The sequence below is a fragment of the Diabrotica virgifera genome, chromosome 5 (assembly GCF_917563875.1).
Source record: "Diabrotica virgifera virgifera chromosome 5, PGI_DIABVI_V3a".
NCBI lineage: Eukaryota > Metazoa > Arthropoda > Insecta > Coleoptera > Chrysomelidae > Diabrotica > Diabrotica virgifera.
This window is the reverse complement of record NC_065447.1, coordinates 76,787,644-76,804,160: the sequence shown is the minus strand read 5'-3', so window position 1 is coordinate 76,804,160 and position 16,517 is coordinate 76,787,644. Positions and strand designations below refer to the sequence as shown.

At 32.7% G+C, this 16,517-nt stretch overlaps 1 protein-coding gene across 3 annotated transcripts in view; it reads left to right on the top strand.

Annotated features, from left to right (window-relative positions):
• The first annotated feature begins 181 nt into the window (after positions 1–181).
• LOC114331861 (receptor expression-enhancing protein 1-like) overlaps positions 182–16,517 on the top strand; it is a 136,392-nt gene continuing 120,056 nt past the window's right edge. The window contains exon 1 of one of the 3 annotated variants that reach the window (XM_028281539.2): positions 182–546. In XM_028281539.2, coding sequence (XP_028137340.1) covers positions 515–546 — 32 coding nt within the window. In that variant the 5' untranslated portion in view covers positions 182–514. The remainder of the gene's footprint in view (positions 547–16,517) is intronic. The other 2 variants (XM_028281541.2, XM_028281542.2) reach the window with 2 other exon arrangements.

The window sequence follows — 16,517 nt, the reverse complement described above, 5'->3', positions numbered from 1 at the left end:
AAAAAATCTATAATAGGTATCTATAAATGTGTGGGTCGGCACTGCCGACCCTGCCGACCCTGACCGGCCGCCACTGGTCAAAAGTATTTTCAAAATCAATTGCACAGATGTATGCCTACATTTATATCTTTGTATTATCGTTGATTGAGATATTGCGAATATCTCAATCAACGGTATTATGGAGTATTTGGTATTTATGGAGTATTTTGGTACTGAACACTGAACAGGTATTTTTCTCATACCCAAGCCTAAATCCGACTTCAATATTACTATTTCACTATTTGATTGACTTTGCTTTGATTTTCCATATTCAAAATTTCATCCTTCATCCAGTTCTTTTTGTTTTGTTTCACAGGAAATTGAGAAGTTACTTGGCAACGCTGCGCTTATCCAAGATGTCTTGTCTATGACTGCTGGCGTGATGACAGTATTAGATCTGTCGTTGAATTTTTATTTATTTTGATGCTTAAACGTGAATGAATAAAGTACAAGTGAGGTGAATTTATGAACCATAATGATTTCATCAATATTATCTAGACTGGTCATGTAAGTAACTTATCGTTTTTATATAAATTCAATCACTGTAAATAATTGAATTTGGATTATGACATTTCTTTATTTTTTAACTACCAGGCTTATTAAATTCCCTATGATTTTTTTTTATAAAAGTATGCCCTTTGTTTCTATTATACCTTGGAAGATAATTGGTCAAATGACCACTAGTTTTACTAATTATCAATACGTACTTATCATGAAAACCTAGTTTGAGGTTAGAAAATTGTTAATTCAAAATAATTCCATAAAAATGGAATACTGCAATAGAGGGCTTATAATTAGATATAAACTAAACCTTAAATTCACATCAGTGTCTTGGACTCAAATACAATGTACTTATATGTACATATTTATCTAGGTATTGATTACTGGTTAATACCAAATACTAGTATCTGTATGTAATAAATATCCCTATGTAATAAACAAAGAACTTGAGCTGTTGCTTTAAAAGTGAAAGAATCATTAAAGTGATTCATTGTTACTTTACTTACTGGACGATCTTGAACAAGATATTTTTAAACAGACAATCTTAACATCTAAAACATGTTGAGAAATTTATTTTTCCCCATATAATTTCAAAATAATAAGTATATTTGCATTTTGTATTACACAAGTTGCTCATTATACTGCCTATCAATCATCCCACAACTTTTTAGTTCTTTCCTTTTTTGTACTGTGTGATACAACTTTCTTTTGTAACATTGTTTAACCATATTATTCATTTTTCCTATTGTTTTCCTCCATCAAACCATCCTTGTTTATGATTTCTAGTGATTTATTTTACTAGAGGTTTTAAATCATTACAAAGGTATCCTTATGTCGCTTGATTATGATTTACACTGATAGATGTAAATTACAGTGTGACAGCCACTTATAGGTACATACTACATTGTTCCCGTTAAATGGGATAGAACCTTGAGTCTCCAGTCTCAGTTTCAAAGCATTCCAGGGAATGATCTGCAATAACACTCTAACTTGGTTAGAGGGATCTCTAACCAAGGATCTTTCAGAGCATCTCTCTCTCTCTCTCTATTGCCTTTCCTCCTTATTGAGTATTAGTATTGGGCACTCTTGCGTTTCTTAGCCAAAAGTGAAAGATGGCTGATTGGCTGGATCAGCACATCCTCTTCTGTTTTATTCTTTCGAGATTTCCTCTACAAGTCTTGTCTTTCAGAACATAGTGATGAATATTACCTTATATTGAGCAGAAGTATGGCTAACATCAATACAAAATAAAATTAGAACAGAGGAAATATGGAACAGAATGGAAGTAGAATACTCAATTACAAAAAGTTGAAAAACAGAGCCTTGTACAGGCACCTACAAAGAATGCCACAGCACAAGTGGCCCAAAAGAATATTGGACTGGGACCTTCCAGGAAGAAGACAGGGAGGAAGACCTGCTACTGTATGGAAAACATACATAGGAGATGCTATGGTAGATAGAGACCTGTGAGTGCTGTGGAGGCGAACTCATAATGGGACAAAGCTGAAGAAAAAGAAGTCTACAGTCGACAAAAGTTTATGAAAAATGGATCGAGAAGTTGAAATACATTTAGTTCTTTTTAAAAATATACCCTTTGCTTGTACTATACTTTGGAAGACAATGAGACATGGGACAAATGACCACTAATTTTAGATATCAATACGCATTAGAATATTGTATTTAAAATAATTCGATAAAAATGGAAAATTTGAATATAGGGCTTATTCAATTAAAAATAAAATATACAGTCGGAAAATGAAAGATTACCCATGCCCATGAACGATCTCATCAATCATTTATTTTGTATTTGCTGTCTTTTTCTATAAATTACAAACGTTTGTTATAGAAATAGACAGCAAATACAAAATAAGTGATTGATGTGATCGTTCATGGGTAATCTTTCATTTTTCCGACTGTACCTTAAGTTAACATCAGTGTGTTAGACACCAATAATTATATGTAAATGTTCAACTAGATCGATTTCTGGTAAATAGCTAATTTGGAATGTAATAAACAAAGAACTTAAGCTGTTGTTTTAAAAGCGAAAGAAGCATTAAAGTGATTCATTATTAGTTTACTTACTGGACGAACTTGAACAAGATATTTACCTATAAACAGAAAATCGTGACATCTAACACATGTTTAAAATATACAGGGTGTAACAAAAATACAGGTCATAAATTTAATCACATATTCTGGGACCAAAAATACTTCGATTAAACCTAACTTACCTTAGTACAAATGGGCACATAAAAAAAGTTACAGCCCTTTGAAGTTACAAAATGAAAATCGATTTTTTCCAATATATCGAAAACTATTAGAGATTTTTTATTGAAAATGGACATGTGGCATTCTTATGGCAGTAGTATCTCAAGAAAAAATTATAGTGAAATTTGGACACCCCATAAAAATTTTATGGGGGTTTTGTTCGTTTAAACCCCCCCAAACTTTTGTGTACGTACCAATTAAATTATTATTGTAGTGCCATTAGTTAAACACATTGTTTCTAAGACTTTTTTGCCTCTTGGTACTTTTTCGAAAAGTCAGTTTTTATCGAGATATTTTGAATATAATATGTCAAGTCCACCACATATTTGTATATGGTTAAGTACGATTATGGAGACTTGGTAATAATGTGAAAATTTATTTATGATTTACATTTTTAGGTATATTTTGAACCATATTAGAAAAGAAGCCACATCTCGATAAAAGGTGCCTTCTCGAAAAAATACAAAGAGGCAAAAAAGTTTTAAAAACACTGTATTTAACTAATGGTACCGCTGTAATATTTTAATTGGAATGTACACAAACATTTTGGGGGTTTAAAAGAACAAAAACCCCATAAAATTTTTATGTAAACATATTAAAAAAAAAGCCTCAACTCGATAAAAACTGCCTTATCGAAAAAATACTAAGAGGCAAAAAAGTTTTATGAATATTGAATTTAACTAATGGTACCACAAAAATAATTTAATTGGGACGTACACAAAAGTTTGGGGGGGTTTAAGGGAACAAAACCCCCATAAAATTTTTATGGGGTGCACGAATTTCACTATAATTTTTCTTTAAGATGTTCCTGCCATAAAAATGCCACATGTCCATTTTCAATAAAAAATCTCCAATAGTTTTCGATATATTGGAAAAAATCGATTTTTCTTTTGTAAATTCAAAGGGCTGTAACTTTTTTTCTGTGCATATTTGTACTAAGGTAAGTTAGGTTTATTCGAATTATTTTTGGTCCCAGAATATGTGATTTAATTTATGACCTGTATTTTTGTTACACCCTGTATATATATATATTTTTTCACTATATACTTAATTTAAACATAACTACCCTTTAATTTAGTGAGTTAGTCCATGTGGTGAGACCGCTCCCGTCTGGAAAAATTTCTGATTCAGTTTCTTTGTGGATTCCTATACAAAAATGTTCTCTTTAAACAAATCTGAAGGGTGCCGGACGGAATTTTTGGGCAGAAATCATTTAAACAATTTTTTTTAACAAATACAATAAATCACATTTTTTTGCTCTGGAACATATATTTTTAGGTTTTTTTGGCCATTCGAAACAAGAAAGGTATCTTGTAATTTTTCTTAAAAATTGATAGTTTTCGAGTTTAAAATCTGAAAAATGCGAAAATACGCATTTTCGAGGCTTAAAAACTCATATTTAAATTAGTATTTTTGAGGTTGCCAGATACTTAAATTGAAGGTTAAACATTCAGCTTCAAGATTCTGAAGAGTGATCGCGTATAACCTTAATTTATACCGTTGTTTTTAATTTTTAAATATGCATGTCCATCCGATTTTTTGCCGGTACGGTATTATTATTATACGCTCTATTACAAAAATCTCCAATTTTTGTCCGAAAAATATTTTTTCTAGATTCTTTGGGACATTCTAAATAAAATAAGTTTCTTGACATTTTTCTCAAAAGTTAAATTACAATTGTCCTTTTATCCATTAATATTGTTAAGCAGAGGACGACCACCAACACGCTGGATGGACGACATTAAACGAATGTCCAAGAAATGACAACAAAACGCACAAAACCGTGAATAGTGTCGAAAAATGGGAGAGACCTATGTCCAACAGTGGACAGAAGAGGTTGCATGATGATGATGATGAAAGAGTTTAGGACCCCGCCCCAAGTTAAAATTATTAAATTTTTTTCTCTTGTTAGAGATGTTGATTATTTCTTCATTTATTTCAATTATACCAACCTCTTCTATTTCAATTTTACTTATTACATGAGTGTGAAGTTTTCATCACTTCTTACACAAATTGGTTACAGTTGATCCCAAACCCTTTTTTCAGTGCGTCATTAATTTTGATGTCATACAGGGTGTTTCATTGGGAAAGTAACATACGTTAACTGTAGAAAGAGGACACTTAGGCGGTCTCAAAAATACCATACTTAATGGGTCTTACTCCATTAATAACAAAGATACTGGGCGTTTTATCTATTTTGCCATTTTCTGAATTGTTTCATAACTTTTTAGCCACACTATATATTTATTTTATATTTGGCACGCAAATATCATTTAAGGTGTACAATAAACTAATTTATTTACAATTGTAAAAAATCCAGGTCCGGATTAAAAAATATTGGAAAAATATTCCTACCCAAAAACAACACCCTGTACATTAAATTTTTTTAAAATAGATTTTTCAGTTGAAAAAAGGATGAAAAACCAAATTTAGTGGTATACTTTGAGTTTTCGGCAAAATGATTTTTCTGGTCAAATTTTAAGTTTGAATTCTGAAATTATGTGAATTGCGAGAGCTTTAAGTAGAAAAAAATTTAAATACAGCTTACAACTTGTCAACCGCACTGTATATTGATTTTATATTTCAGACGCGAATATTCTTTTAGGTGCCCAATCAATTAATTTACTTACAATTATAAAAAATCCAGGTCCGTATTAAAAAATATTGTATAAATGTTCCGACCCAAAAAAATACCCTGTATATTATTTTTTTTTAAATGGATTTTGCATTTGAAAAGAGGATGAAAAACTAAATTTAGTGGTATACTTTGAATTTTCGGCAAAATGATTTTTCTGGCAAAATGTTGAATTTGAATTCTGAAATTATGTCAATTGCGAGAGCTCTAAGCAGAAAAAATTAAAATGCGACTTAATTTTAATTAATACCATTATTTAATCTAAATTGGTAAAATGTTAACATTTCAGTGTTTTTTAATTATGTGTGACAAATAGTTTATGGCGAATATTCATCTTTAAATAATGAATAAATAATAAAAGGTCAATAAAGAATACATCAATTTAATCAACAAAGTATCTAAAAATCACAACAAACAGCGAAAATTACCACCGTAAAGAATTATTGTTATGTGTGCAAATGTTAATATTTTACCAATTTAGATTAAATAATGGTATTAATTAAAATTAAGTCATATTTTAATTTATTTTACTTTGAGCTTCGCAATGCACATAATTTCAGAATTCAAATTCAAAATTTTACTAGAAAAATCATTTTGCCGAAAATTCAAAGTATACCACTAAAATTAGTTTTTCATATTCTTTTCAAATGCAAAATCCATTTAAAAAAATTTAATATACAGGGTATTTTTTTGGGTCGGAACATTTATACAGAATTTTTTAATCCGGACCTGGATTTTTTATAATTGTAACTAAATTAATTGATTGGACACCTAAAAGAATATTCGCGTGTTAAATATAAAATCAATATGCAGTGCGGTTGACAAGTTGTAAGCTGTATTTCAATTCTTTTTCTACTTAGAGCTCTCTCAATTCACATGATTTTAGAATTCAAATTCAAAATTTGACCAGAAAAATCATTTTGCCGAAAATTCAAAGTATACCACTAAATTTAGTTTTTCATCCTCTTTTCAACTGAAAAATCTATTTTAAAAAAAATTTAATGTACAGGGTGTTTTTGGGTCGGAATATTTTTCCAATATTTTTTAATCCGGACCTGGATTTTTACAATTGTAAATAAATTAGTTTATTGTACACGTTAAATGATATTTGCGTGCCAAATATAAAATAAATATATAGTGTGGTTAAAAAGTTATGAAACAATTAAGAAAATGGCAAAATAGATAAAACGCCCAGTATCTTTGTTATTAATGGAGCAAGACCCATTAAGTATGGTATTTTTGAGACCGCCTAAGTGTCTTCTTTCTACAGTTAACGTATGTTACTTTCCCAATGAAACACCCTGTATAAGATTTTAAGAATGTCGCGAATCGCTGCATGACATTTTAGTTAAATCTGACAGTTGTCAGAATATTTATATTTATGTTTATATAAATATCAATATTTATATAAATATTTGCCAGAACATTAATATTAATATTTAAAATATTTTAAGGAAAAAATAAATAAATATAGAATACAATTTAACTATCAGTTTCCGAATATACAAATGACCTAAATTATTATAAATATATTTATATTTACGTCGTTGACAAATTTTTAGAATTACAATTGGTATTTTATCCGTTAACATTGTTAAGCAGAGGACGACCACCAACACGCTGGATGGACCACATTAAACGAATATCCAAGAAATGGCAACAAGACGCACAGAACCGTGGAGAGTGGCGAAAAATGGGAGAGACCTATGTCCAACAGTGGACAGAAGAGGTTGCATGATGATGATGATGAAAGAGTTTAGGACCCCGCCCCAAGTTAAAATTATTAAATTTTTCAAGTTATACTTCTTTAGGCGCGATTGAGATTGAGGGTGAATTTATATTGATCTGCGCGCATGCGCACACCGACAGTTTGTTATTAGTGTTTATACGGGCTCTGATTGGGTGTTGAAATGATCTGTCAATAATTGTTCAATATGGAGGTTATCGGTAAACAAAAATGTTGTATTAGTTTTATTGTTGTGAGGACAGAAATAAAATCAAATTTTTAATTATAGTGACTTTTTAAATAGTTTTGAAAAGCCACAGGTACGTAATTCTAAATGTTTCAGTTGTATTCCAATAAAAAATTATCTTCATACCTATTTGGAAAATGTGTAAAAAAAATAATGTACTTACCTAGTACTTGCTATGCTATACCCCCAGTAGGCAATGCTTTAATTTACATAATCTGATTACGAACAAACTTTCTACAAATTTTCATCTAATGTATCGTTTTCTTACTCTATATTGTTGTATTTTAATTCGACAAAAATCAAACTAATAAAAATTCATATAAACAAAATGTCAAAAAGTTGTTCAGTTTGTGTATATTCCCACATGACGTATACGCGAAGGTGGTGCAGTTTGAAATCGCTTCGACTCTCGTACGGCGGGATACACGGGAAGTAGGTTCAAGCCCAATGCAAGTTATATCATTTTTTTATAGATTTTATGATTGTAAGTATATTATTATATAATTTTTTTCAGAAAATACGTATTTAATTAAAATTTTTGGCAACAATTATTGTTCAGAAATCATTTGTGGCATTTTTCAATGTGTTTGTGTGTGTTTTATTCTTTTATTTTTTTAATTTTTGGTATTGTTTTAATAAAATTTTTTGGAAAGTAGTAGAGAAACTGTTTAAAGTAAATTGATTTCGTTGAAATCATATAATAGAAGTATAACTTCTTACGTGCGTACAAAGTACACACATTCTTTTTTTTTCTCTTGTTAGAGATTTTGATTATTTCTTCATTTATTTATTCATTTTAGGATTTCTATGCATGTAGGCAGAAAACAACCTCTTCTATTTCAATTATACTTATTACATGACTTGCCATGGAATTCCTTAGGATAGAAAAAATATGAGTATGAAGCTTTCATCACTTCTTACACAAATTGGTTACAGTTGATCCCAAACCCTTTTTTCAGTGCGTCATTAATTTTGATGCCATATAAGATTTTAAGATTGTCGCGAATCTCTGCATGACATTTTAGTTAAATCTGACAGTTGTCAGAATATTTATATTTATGTTTATATAAATATCAATATTTATATAAATATTTGCCAGAGCATTAATATTAAAAATTTTTAAGGATAAAATAAATATAGAATACAATTTAACTATCATTGTCCGAATATACCAATGACCTAAAATATTTATATTTACGTCGTTGACAAATTTCTAACCTAGAATTACAATTGTCATTTTATCCGTTAACATTGTGAAACTACTGTCACGATAGATTACTTTTGTTTCAAATTATCTTTATTCGCATCATGGATTGGTTATCTATTTAAAGTATTGTAATTGTCAACCAATTTTACAATCTATAAGTATAAGTCGCTTTAACCCGGCACCTGCCACGTGGCTTTGCAAGGCATCAACTGCCACGTGGGGTGCTCACAGCACCCCTTAACAATTTTCTGTGATCTACTTGTTTATAAACAAAATAATGTGTTGAGCTATACAAGTATATAAAAAAACATGTTTTATTAACTTATTAACTACTAATATATTATAAAAGTTAAAAAATAAAATTAAAAAGGTGTTATAAGCAAATTAACGAGTACCAACCCATAATAAATGAAGTGAAGTAAAATATCTAAAGAAATTAATATTTATTGAGTATAGAGACTATATTAATAATTCAAATCAGTTATTACAATAAAAAAAATGTAAAACTGACCGGTTTATCAAAAAACACAAAAAAAATTTAAAACTTAAACTGGCAGATAATGACACCCCGATTCGACTTTAGAGCTACAAGTTCAGAATGACACTAAATAACCACTTCAAACGTAAACAGATCTATGCTATATAATATTATAGAAAGCTACTATGACGCACAACACGGTTAACAAACTTGAAATACCAAATATTTGATGAAAATGTGTTATGGGGTGCTGGTAGCACCCCACGTGGCAGGTGCCGGGTTAATATGGAAATAACCTTGAACAAATACATAATTTTCGAAGTTCCATGTATAATAATTAAGGACATACGTTTTTTTCTGTCACTTCGAGCTTAACCCGGGAGTAGTCGCGCTCACTTCTGTAACGTGAACAGTCGCGTGTTAGATTTCATCTCATAATACGAATTTAAAAACGAATTTACAACAAATTTTTATTTTATAGTATTTTTATTTACTTGCTGTGTTAGAAATATCATTTCTAACAATTATTAAAGCTAATTGGCTAATTCCCCAAAGCCATAAATTCCACAAACAGAAGAAGACGAAGAATAAAAAAAATACCTACGCATTACTACACCCTTCCTCGAGGCACTTACGAAATTCTTTCAAAATTGGAAAATTTTTCATCAAGTTATCGTGAAAAAGGATAAAATGTGAGATTCTATCTAACGGTGCGACTACTCGCGGGTTAATGCGTTTGAGCAAATTCGACAAACTATGAACTGTACTCCTGTATAGATATTCTAACTTCAGAATAAGTTCTCCATAAATTTCTGCGGACTGGAGAATTCTTTTTCAGCTTTTTCTTATTATGAGTTAGCTGTTTTCGCCCTCCACAGTGCTCTATCCTTCCAGTCATCTTCTCTAAGGTCTCTATATATCATCACATTTCCTATGTATGTTTTCTATCTTGTAGAAAGTCTTCTTCTCTGTGTTATCCAGTTGTCCTCTCTCAGAATAGCGCAAAATTGAACTCAATGCTCCACAAGTCAGGGACAATAGTTACAACGAGCTCAGAAAGATCAGAATTTGATATAGTTCAGCACCAAAAATGTAAATATAGGTGATGTCTACGAGACCGAGGCCAAATACGTCATCTGTCAAATTTGCATTCTCTTTTACCGCCAATAATATACATTAAATTTATAGGTTAAATATCACATTCACTATTTTTAAGAAAAAAATCAAGCTTTTAAGGAAATTCTTTTACTGTATAAACTTTCAGCGGATACTGTATGTAGAATCTAATTTCTTTTGTGTGGAATGTTGCCATACCAGAGTAACACATCAATAGTGTATAAACAATAAACAAACATCTGTGTTTCATCATTCCTAGCGTTTTGTATACACCGAACACCGATAGTAGTGAAAAACATTCAATGGTAGCACGCGTGCATAATAAAAACAGAAATTTTACACAGATTACATTTTACATTCATCTGGGAAAATTTATCTCAACAAACTCGACACCATCTAAAAATAAACACAACATCTCGATAGGAGCGTAGTCTGGACCAACACACAGCTGGTTAGCCAAATTTACTTGCATTGTCGACATATTTTCGTATAAGTTTTAAGTCTATTTTCTCAACAAATCAAAATGTCTCAACAGGAAAAACCGCAGATCCGGTTTACCATTTTCTGGAATGGTCAAGTAATAGTGATTTATTTATGAAGGTGATGAAGATTCTATACTTGGTTGCATTTACAAGTCAAGCAGTTAAAGTGATCATAACCTTAAAAATGATAGGCATGATAGGATAGTCACCATTAGGTACAGTAAAATATAACCAACCTTTTAATTAATAATAAAGCAAAGCGATGCAATGTTAAACTGTTTTTTATTTAAATGAAAAAATAATAAATATGGACACGAACCAAGCGTGTTGATTTAACCCTTTTAATTCTTTAATTTATTTTAAATAATAGTTTGATATTGTTGTAAATTTAGCAGTTAATCAGCATCATCTGCTGTGAATTTATTGCTGTATATTAATTTTAATCCACTTTACAACTACTTATGTTTCGACTAACTGTTTTTCACCATGTTTTCTCTGTCCTTCCTTTTCTATTCTATTCTTTACAAGGAATTAAGACTTAGCGATTTTTTCTAATTTGTTCAAACAGCATTAACAGTCTTACCGTATGTATGCTTTCTCAATTTGGATTCCATCGATGCTAGACTTTTCTCATATATTAATTTTTTCCTTCTTTGACCTGCACCTGAAGGAGTAAGAGAGTTCATATTTATATCTACGCTCACAAATCAAAACCAAAGTAATACAGTAAGCGCCACCCTACTAGATACATGGGTAGGTAATTAATTGCTATGCTTATGGGCTAATCCAGTCCGTTCTCAGGTCTCAGATGTGACTTGTCACGTTACTGTCAAGATACTATTCAAAATAATTGTTTTTCCATACAAAAAATATATTAATTAATAGTATTATTACTCTGCTTTAAAATAATAGTCGGGGAGATAGAAGCGGATTTTGTGCGTGATAAGATAAGTAATATGCAAAAACTATAAGGTAGTGTCGCCAAATAAGGCCAGTGTCTTAATTAGGCCAATTGCAAATATTTTCTTAAATATAGATATTATATATTAGAGGTCACCGTAAATGTCTTTCTCAGTCAAAATCGTCTAAGCCATTCAGTCTTCGTACTTAATGAATATAAGCCAATTATTTTTTCTTTGTAAAGCGATAGTAAATTAATACTTTTTAAGGAACTGGAACTGTTTTTTCTCTATATTGCTTTTTATTATTTTTTTATGCTTAATAAAAAAAGTAGACAGTGTCCTAATAAAGCCAATTGTCCTAGATGTGTGTAAATGTGCGATATGTGTGCTTAATTTATTGACAAATTTTTGTTTTTAATATGAATAAAAGTTACTTTCACTAAATTTTGTATTTGTTCTTTAATTCTTAGGTTTAAAATTTATTATCCACTTAAATTTGCGTAAAAAATGAAACTGGCCTTATTAAGCTACCAGTTCCTAATAAGGCCAAATATTCCAGATTTATTCAATGTTAAAATTTTATATTTCTTTATTTATTTAGTAAGTATTTTATCCTGAAATTCGATAGCTAAAATGTTAGGCAATACGTATACAAGAGTTTTCCCCCATATTGTTCCTGAATAAAATACTACAGATATTTAAACGTTAGGGTGGCCTTAATTGGCGACCTTACCTTACGGGGATATGTTGAATCACTTGTGTACATGACTTTCCCCAACAACCGGAAACCAGAGTGGGGGACGAGGGTAGTTATAAGGGGTCAAAGTCGCGGTTTTTATAATTTTTTTTTGTGACGCTCATGATCGAGATAGTGCACCAAAATTTTGTAATAAGTAGGTCATGACGTAACTAAGTAAAATCTCCAGGGATGGCACGCTGCGTGGTCGACAAAGCGGTGAGGCAGGGGTGAATATAAAAAATATAAGGGGTTTTTTGCGACGTTCGTGGTTGAGATAGTGCACCAAAATTTGGGAATAAGTAGACCATAACATAACTAAGTAAAATACCCAGAACCGGAAACCAGAGTGGGGGACGAGGGTAGTTATAAGGGGTCAAAGTCGCGGTTTTTATTATTTTTTTTGTGACGCTCATGATCGAAATAGTGTACCAAAATTTGGGAATACGTAGGTCATGACGTAATTAAGTAAAATCTGCAGGAATGGAACGCTGCGTGGCCGACAAAGGGGTGGGGCAGGGGTGAATATAAAAAATATAAGGCGTTTTTTGCGACGTTCTTGATTGAGATAGTGCACCAAAATTTGGGAATAAGTAGACCATGACATAACTAAGTAAAATCCCCAGAGCCGGAAACCAGAGTGGGGGACGAGGGTAGTTATAAGGGGTCAAAGTCGCAGTTTGTATTATTTTCTTTGTCACGCAGCACAACATTTGTCCCCCACGCAGCGTTCCGCCTCTGGAGATTTTACTTAGTAATGTCATGATCTACTTATTCCCAAATTTTGGTGCACTATCTCGATCACGAACGGCAAAAAAACCCCTTATATTTTTATACTCACCTCTTCCTACCACCCCTTTGTACCCCAAGCAGCGTTCTGCCTCTGGAGATTTTACTTAGTTACGTCATAACCTACTTACTTCAAAATTTTTTTTGCACTTTTTCTCTCCATCATAATCTCCATCATGAGCGTCACAAAAAAAGTAATAAAAACCGCGACTTTGACCCCTTATAACTACCCTCGTCCCCCCACTCTGGTTTCCGGCTCTGGGGATTTTACTTAGTTATGTCATGGTCTACTTATTCCCAAATTTTGGTGCACTATCTCAATCACGAACGTCGCAAAAAACCCCTTATATTTTTTATATTCACCCCTACCCCCACCCCTTTGTGGGCCACGCAGCGTTCCGCCCTTAGAGAGTTTACTTAGCTACGTCATGACCTACTTATTCCCAAATTTTGGTGCACTATCTCGATCATTAGCGTCACAAAAAAAAATAATAAAAACTGTGACTTTGACCCCTTATAACTACCCTCGTCCCCCACTCTGGTTTCCGGCCGTTGGGGAAATTCATGTACACAACTAGTTCAAAATATCCCCGTATAGTTTTTTCATGTTACTTATCACGCACAAAATCCGCTCCCAGCTCTCAGACTATAACTTTATTCAAACACCAAGAATCTTACAATACTTTAAAACTTTTACAACTTTAACAAAATGACAACTATAAACGTCAAAATTTGTCAACTTTCTATGTTAATATTCAGTTTCTATACATTTTCTAACGTTCTAAACGTCACTAGACATAAAAATAAAAATTGAAACAAGTGAAGGGTCCAGGACTGTAACAGCTCAATGTTCCTATGTATAATATAAAAATGTATACCATTTTTATTCAGTTGCAATGCGAAGGCAAAACAATCTTACTTTTCAATTAGAATACGGAGTGCAGTCCAGTCCCTTCAATCGCGATTTTCGGCTCTTATTGGAGCCTTCATCGGAAGGAACGTAGGCACTGTTCATGGAGAACAGGGCCTACGTTCCTTCCGATGAAGGCTCCAATAAGAGCCGAAAATCGCGATTGAAGGGACTGGACTGCACTCCGTATTCTAATTGAAAAGTAAGATTGTTTTGCCTTCGCATTGCAACTGAATAAAAATGGTATACATTTTTATTTTATAGTCGTATTACTCCGTAGAGTAACTAGGTGCATTTTTCCGTTGGAACTTTACCAGCTGCAGACGGGGGATGTGAATTGCATAGTGTAGAATTCCTTCCCTCTCGTCTTCACTGCAGCATCCATTTGACTTGCAAATTGTAGAAGTGTTGGAGGTGTCACCAGAAAAGTGTACCAATAAGTTTTCAATTTAAAAATCTTTTAGTAATATTTTTAATATTTTCAATATTAATAATTTACTATTAGGATTGAAAACTACTTCGTCGTTCCTATGTATCTAAATCTAGTAGGGTGACGCTTACTGTATATCTATACCATATTTCAGACGTGAAATTCAGTGTACGAAGGATATCCCCAATACACACTAAATGAGGATCTTTTGGACAACGTTGCCAATCTTCACTGCATCGGCCGAAAAAGGGTAGTGTTAGGCTAGTAATTGTAGAGGATTCTCGCCATCGTTTTGGTGGTCTACCCTGTGGTCTTTTACCTACTGGGTTATTCGTTTTCGCGCTTTTAACGAGTCTGCTGCCCTTCATTCTCTTTTTATGTTTGTTCCAATATCTTCGTCATTGTCTGACCCACCTTACTATGTCCTGTATTCCGGAGTTAACGAAAATATTGATATACAGAACTCATATCAAGTCCATTCCTCATTTACGCGTCAGAAACGTGGATGACAAATAGAAATGAAGAATGTTTAGGTTGTTTTGAAAGTAAAATCCTCAGACATATTTATAAAGGCGTACACGAAAACAGATTATTGTAGTCCTGTCGCTAGGGGGCTACAACGGCCTCCTTTATTCAGATGGACTTACCCAAGTTTTTTATGTATTTTGACCCGTAGAACACGAATTTTTTGGGTAACAGTTGATCCGCATGTCGATTAGATTGTTATAAACAAAGAACTTGAGGAATTACATAACAGCGATTTCTCGCAAATCAAAACATTTTTTTGTATTTTTTGGATCAGTCTAAGCAAAAAATGTTCTTACAAGTTTTTTCGTAGGATGCATAGTTTTTGAAATAAACGCGGTTGAACTTTAAAAAAATCGAAAAATTGCAATTTTTGAACCGGAATAACCTAGTACTGGTAGGTCCATTAAAATAAATAATTGCTGCGGTGTCTAGGCCAATTAAAGAGAATCAACGAGATGGAGCCGTCGAAACACGTTTATAACTAAAACACCGGATGGAGTAAGGAGAAGAGGCAGGCACAGAGCACGATTTAAGGATCAGGTGGAAGACGATTTGCGAGTGTTAGGAGTGCGAAATTGGAAAACCAAGGCGAAAGATATGAAGGAATGGGAAGCTGATCCTAGAACAGGCCAAGACCCACGATGGGATTTAGAGCCAATGAAGAAGATGACAAGCATTATTATTTTAGTATTTGTTGTTCTTCCTTTTTAACTGAATAACATTTATAGTCTAAGAGCTGGGAGCAGAATTTGTTCGTGATAAATAATATGGAAAAACTATACAGGGATATGCTGAATTAGTTGTGTACATGACTTTCCCCAACGGCCGGAAACTAGAGTGGGGGACGAGGGTAGTTATAAGGGGTCAAAGTCGCGGTTTTTATTATTTTTTTGTGACGCTCATGGAGGGATGGAGGGCCATGGTCGCCCGTTGGGGTTTTTAGGCTCTAAAGTTTTACATGGTGTGGAGGCCAGCCACACGCTCATGATGGAGATAGTGCATCAAAATTTGTGAATAAGTAGGTCATGACATAATTAAGTAAAATCTTCAGGGGCGGAACGCTACTTGGGGTACAAATACTTATTTCCATCACGAGCGTCACAAAAAAAATAAAAACCGCGACTTTGACCCCTTATAACTACCCTCGTTCACCACTCTGGTTTTCGGCTCTGGGGATTTTACTTAGTTATGTCATGGTCTACTTATTCCGAAATTTTGGTGCACTATCTCAATCACGAACGTCACAAAAAACCCCTTATAATTTTTATATTCTCCCCTGCCCCCACCCCTTTGTCGGTCACGCAGCGTTCCGCCCCTGGATATTTTACTTAGTTACGTCATGACCTACTTATTCCCAAATTTTGGTGCACTATCTCGATCATAAAAAAAAAATAATTAAAACCTCGATCTCGAAAAAAATAATTAAAACCGCGACTTTGACCCCTTATAACTACCCTCGTGGTGTGTGCACTACCCTCTGGTTTCCGCCCGTTGGGGAACGTCATGTACACAACTAATTCAAC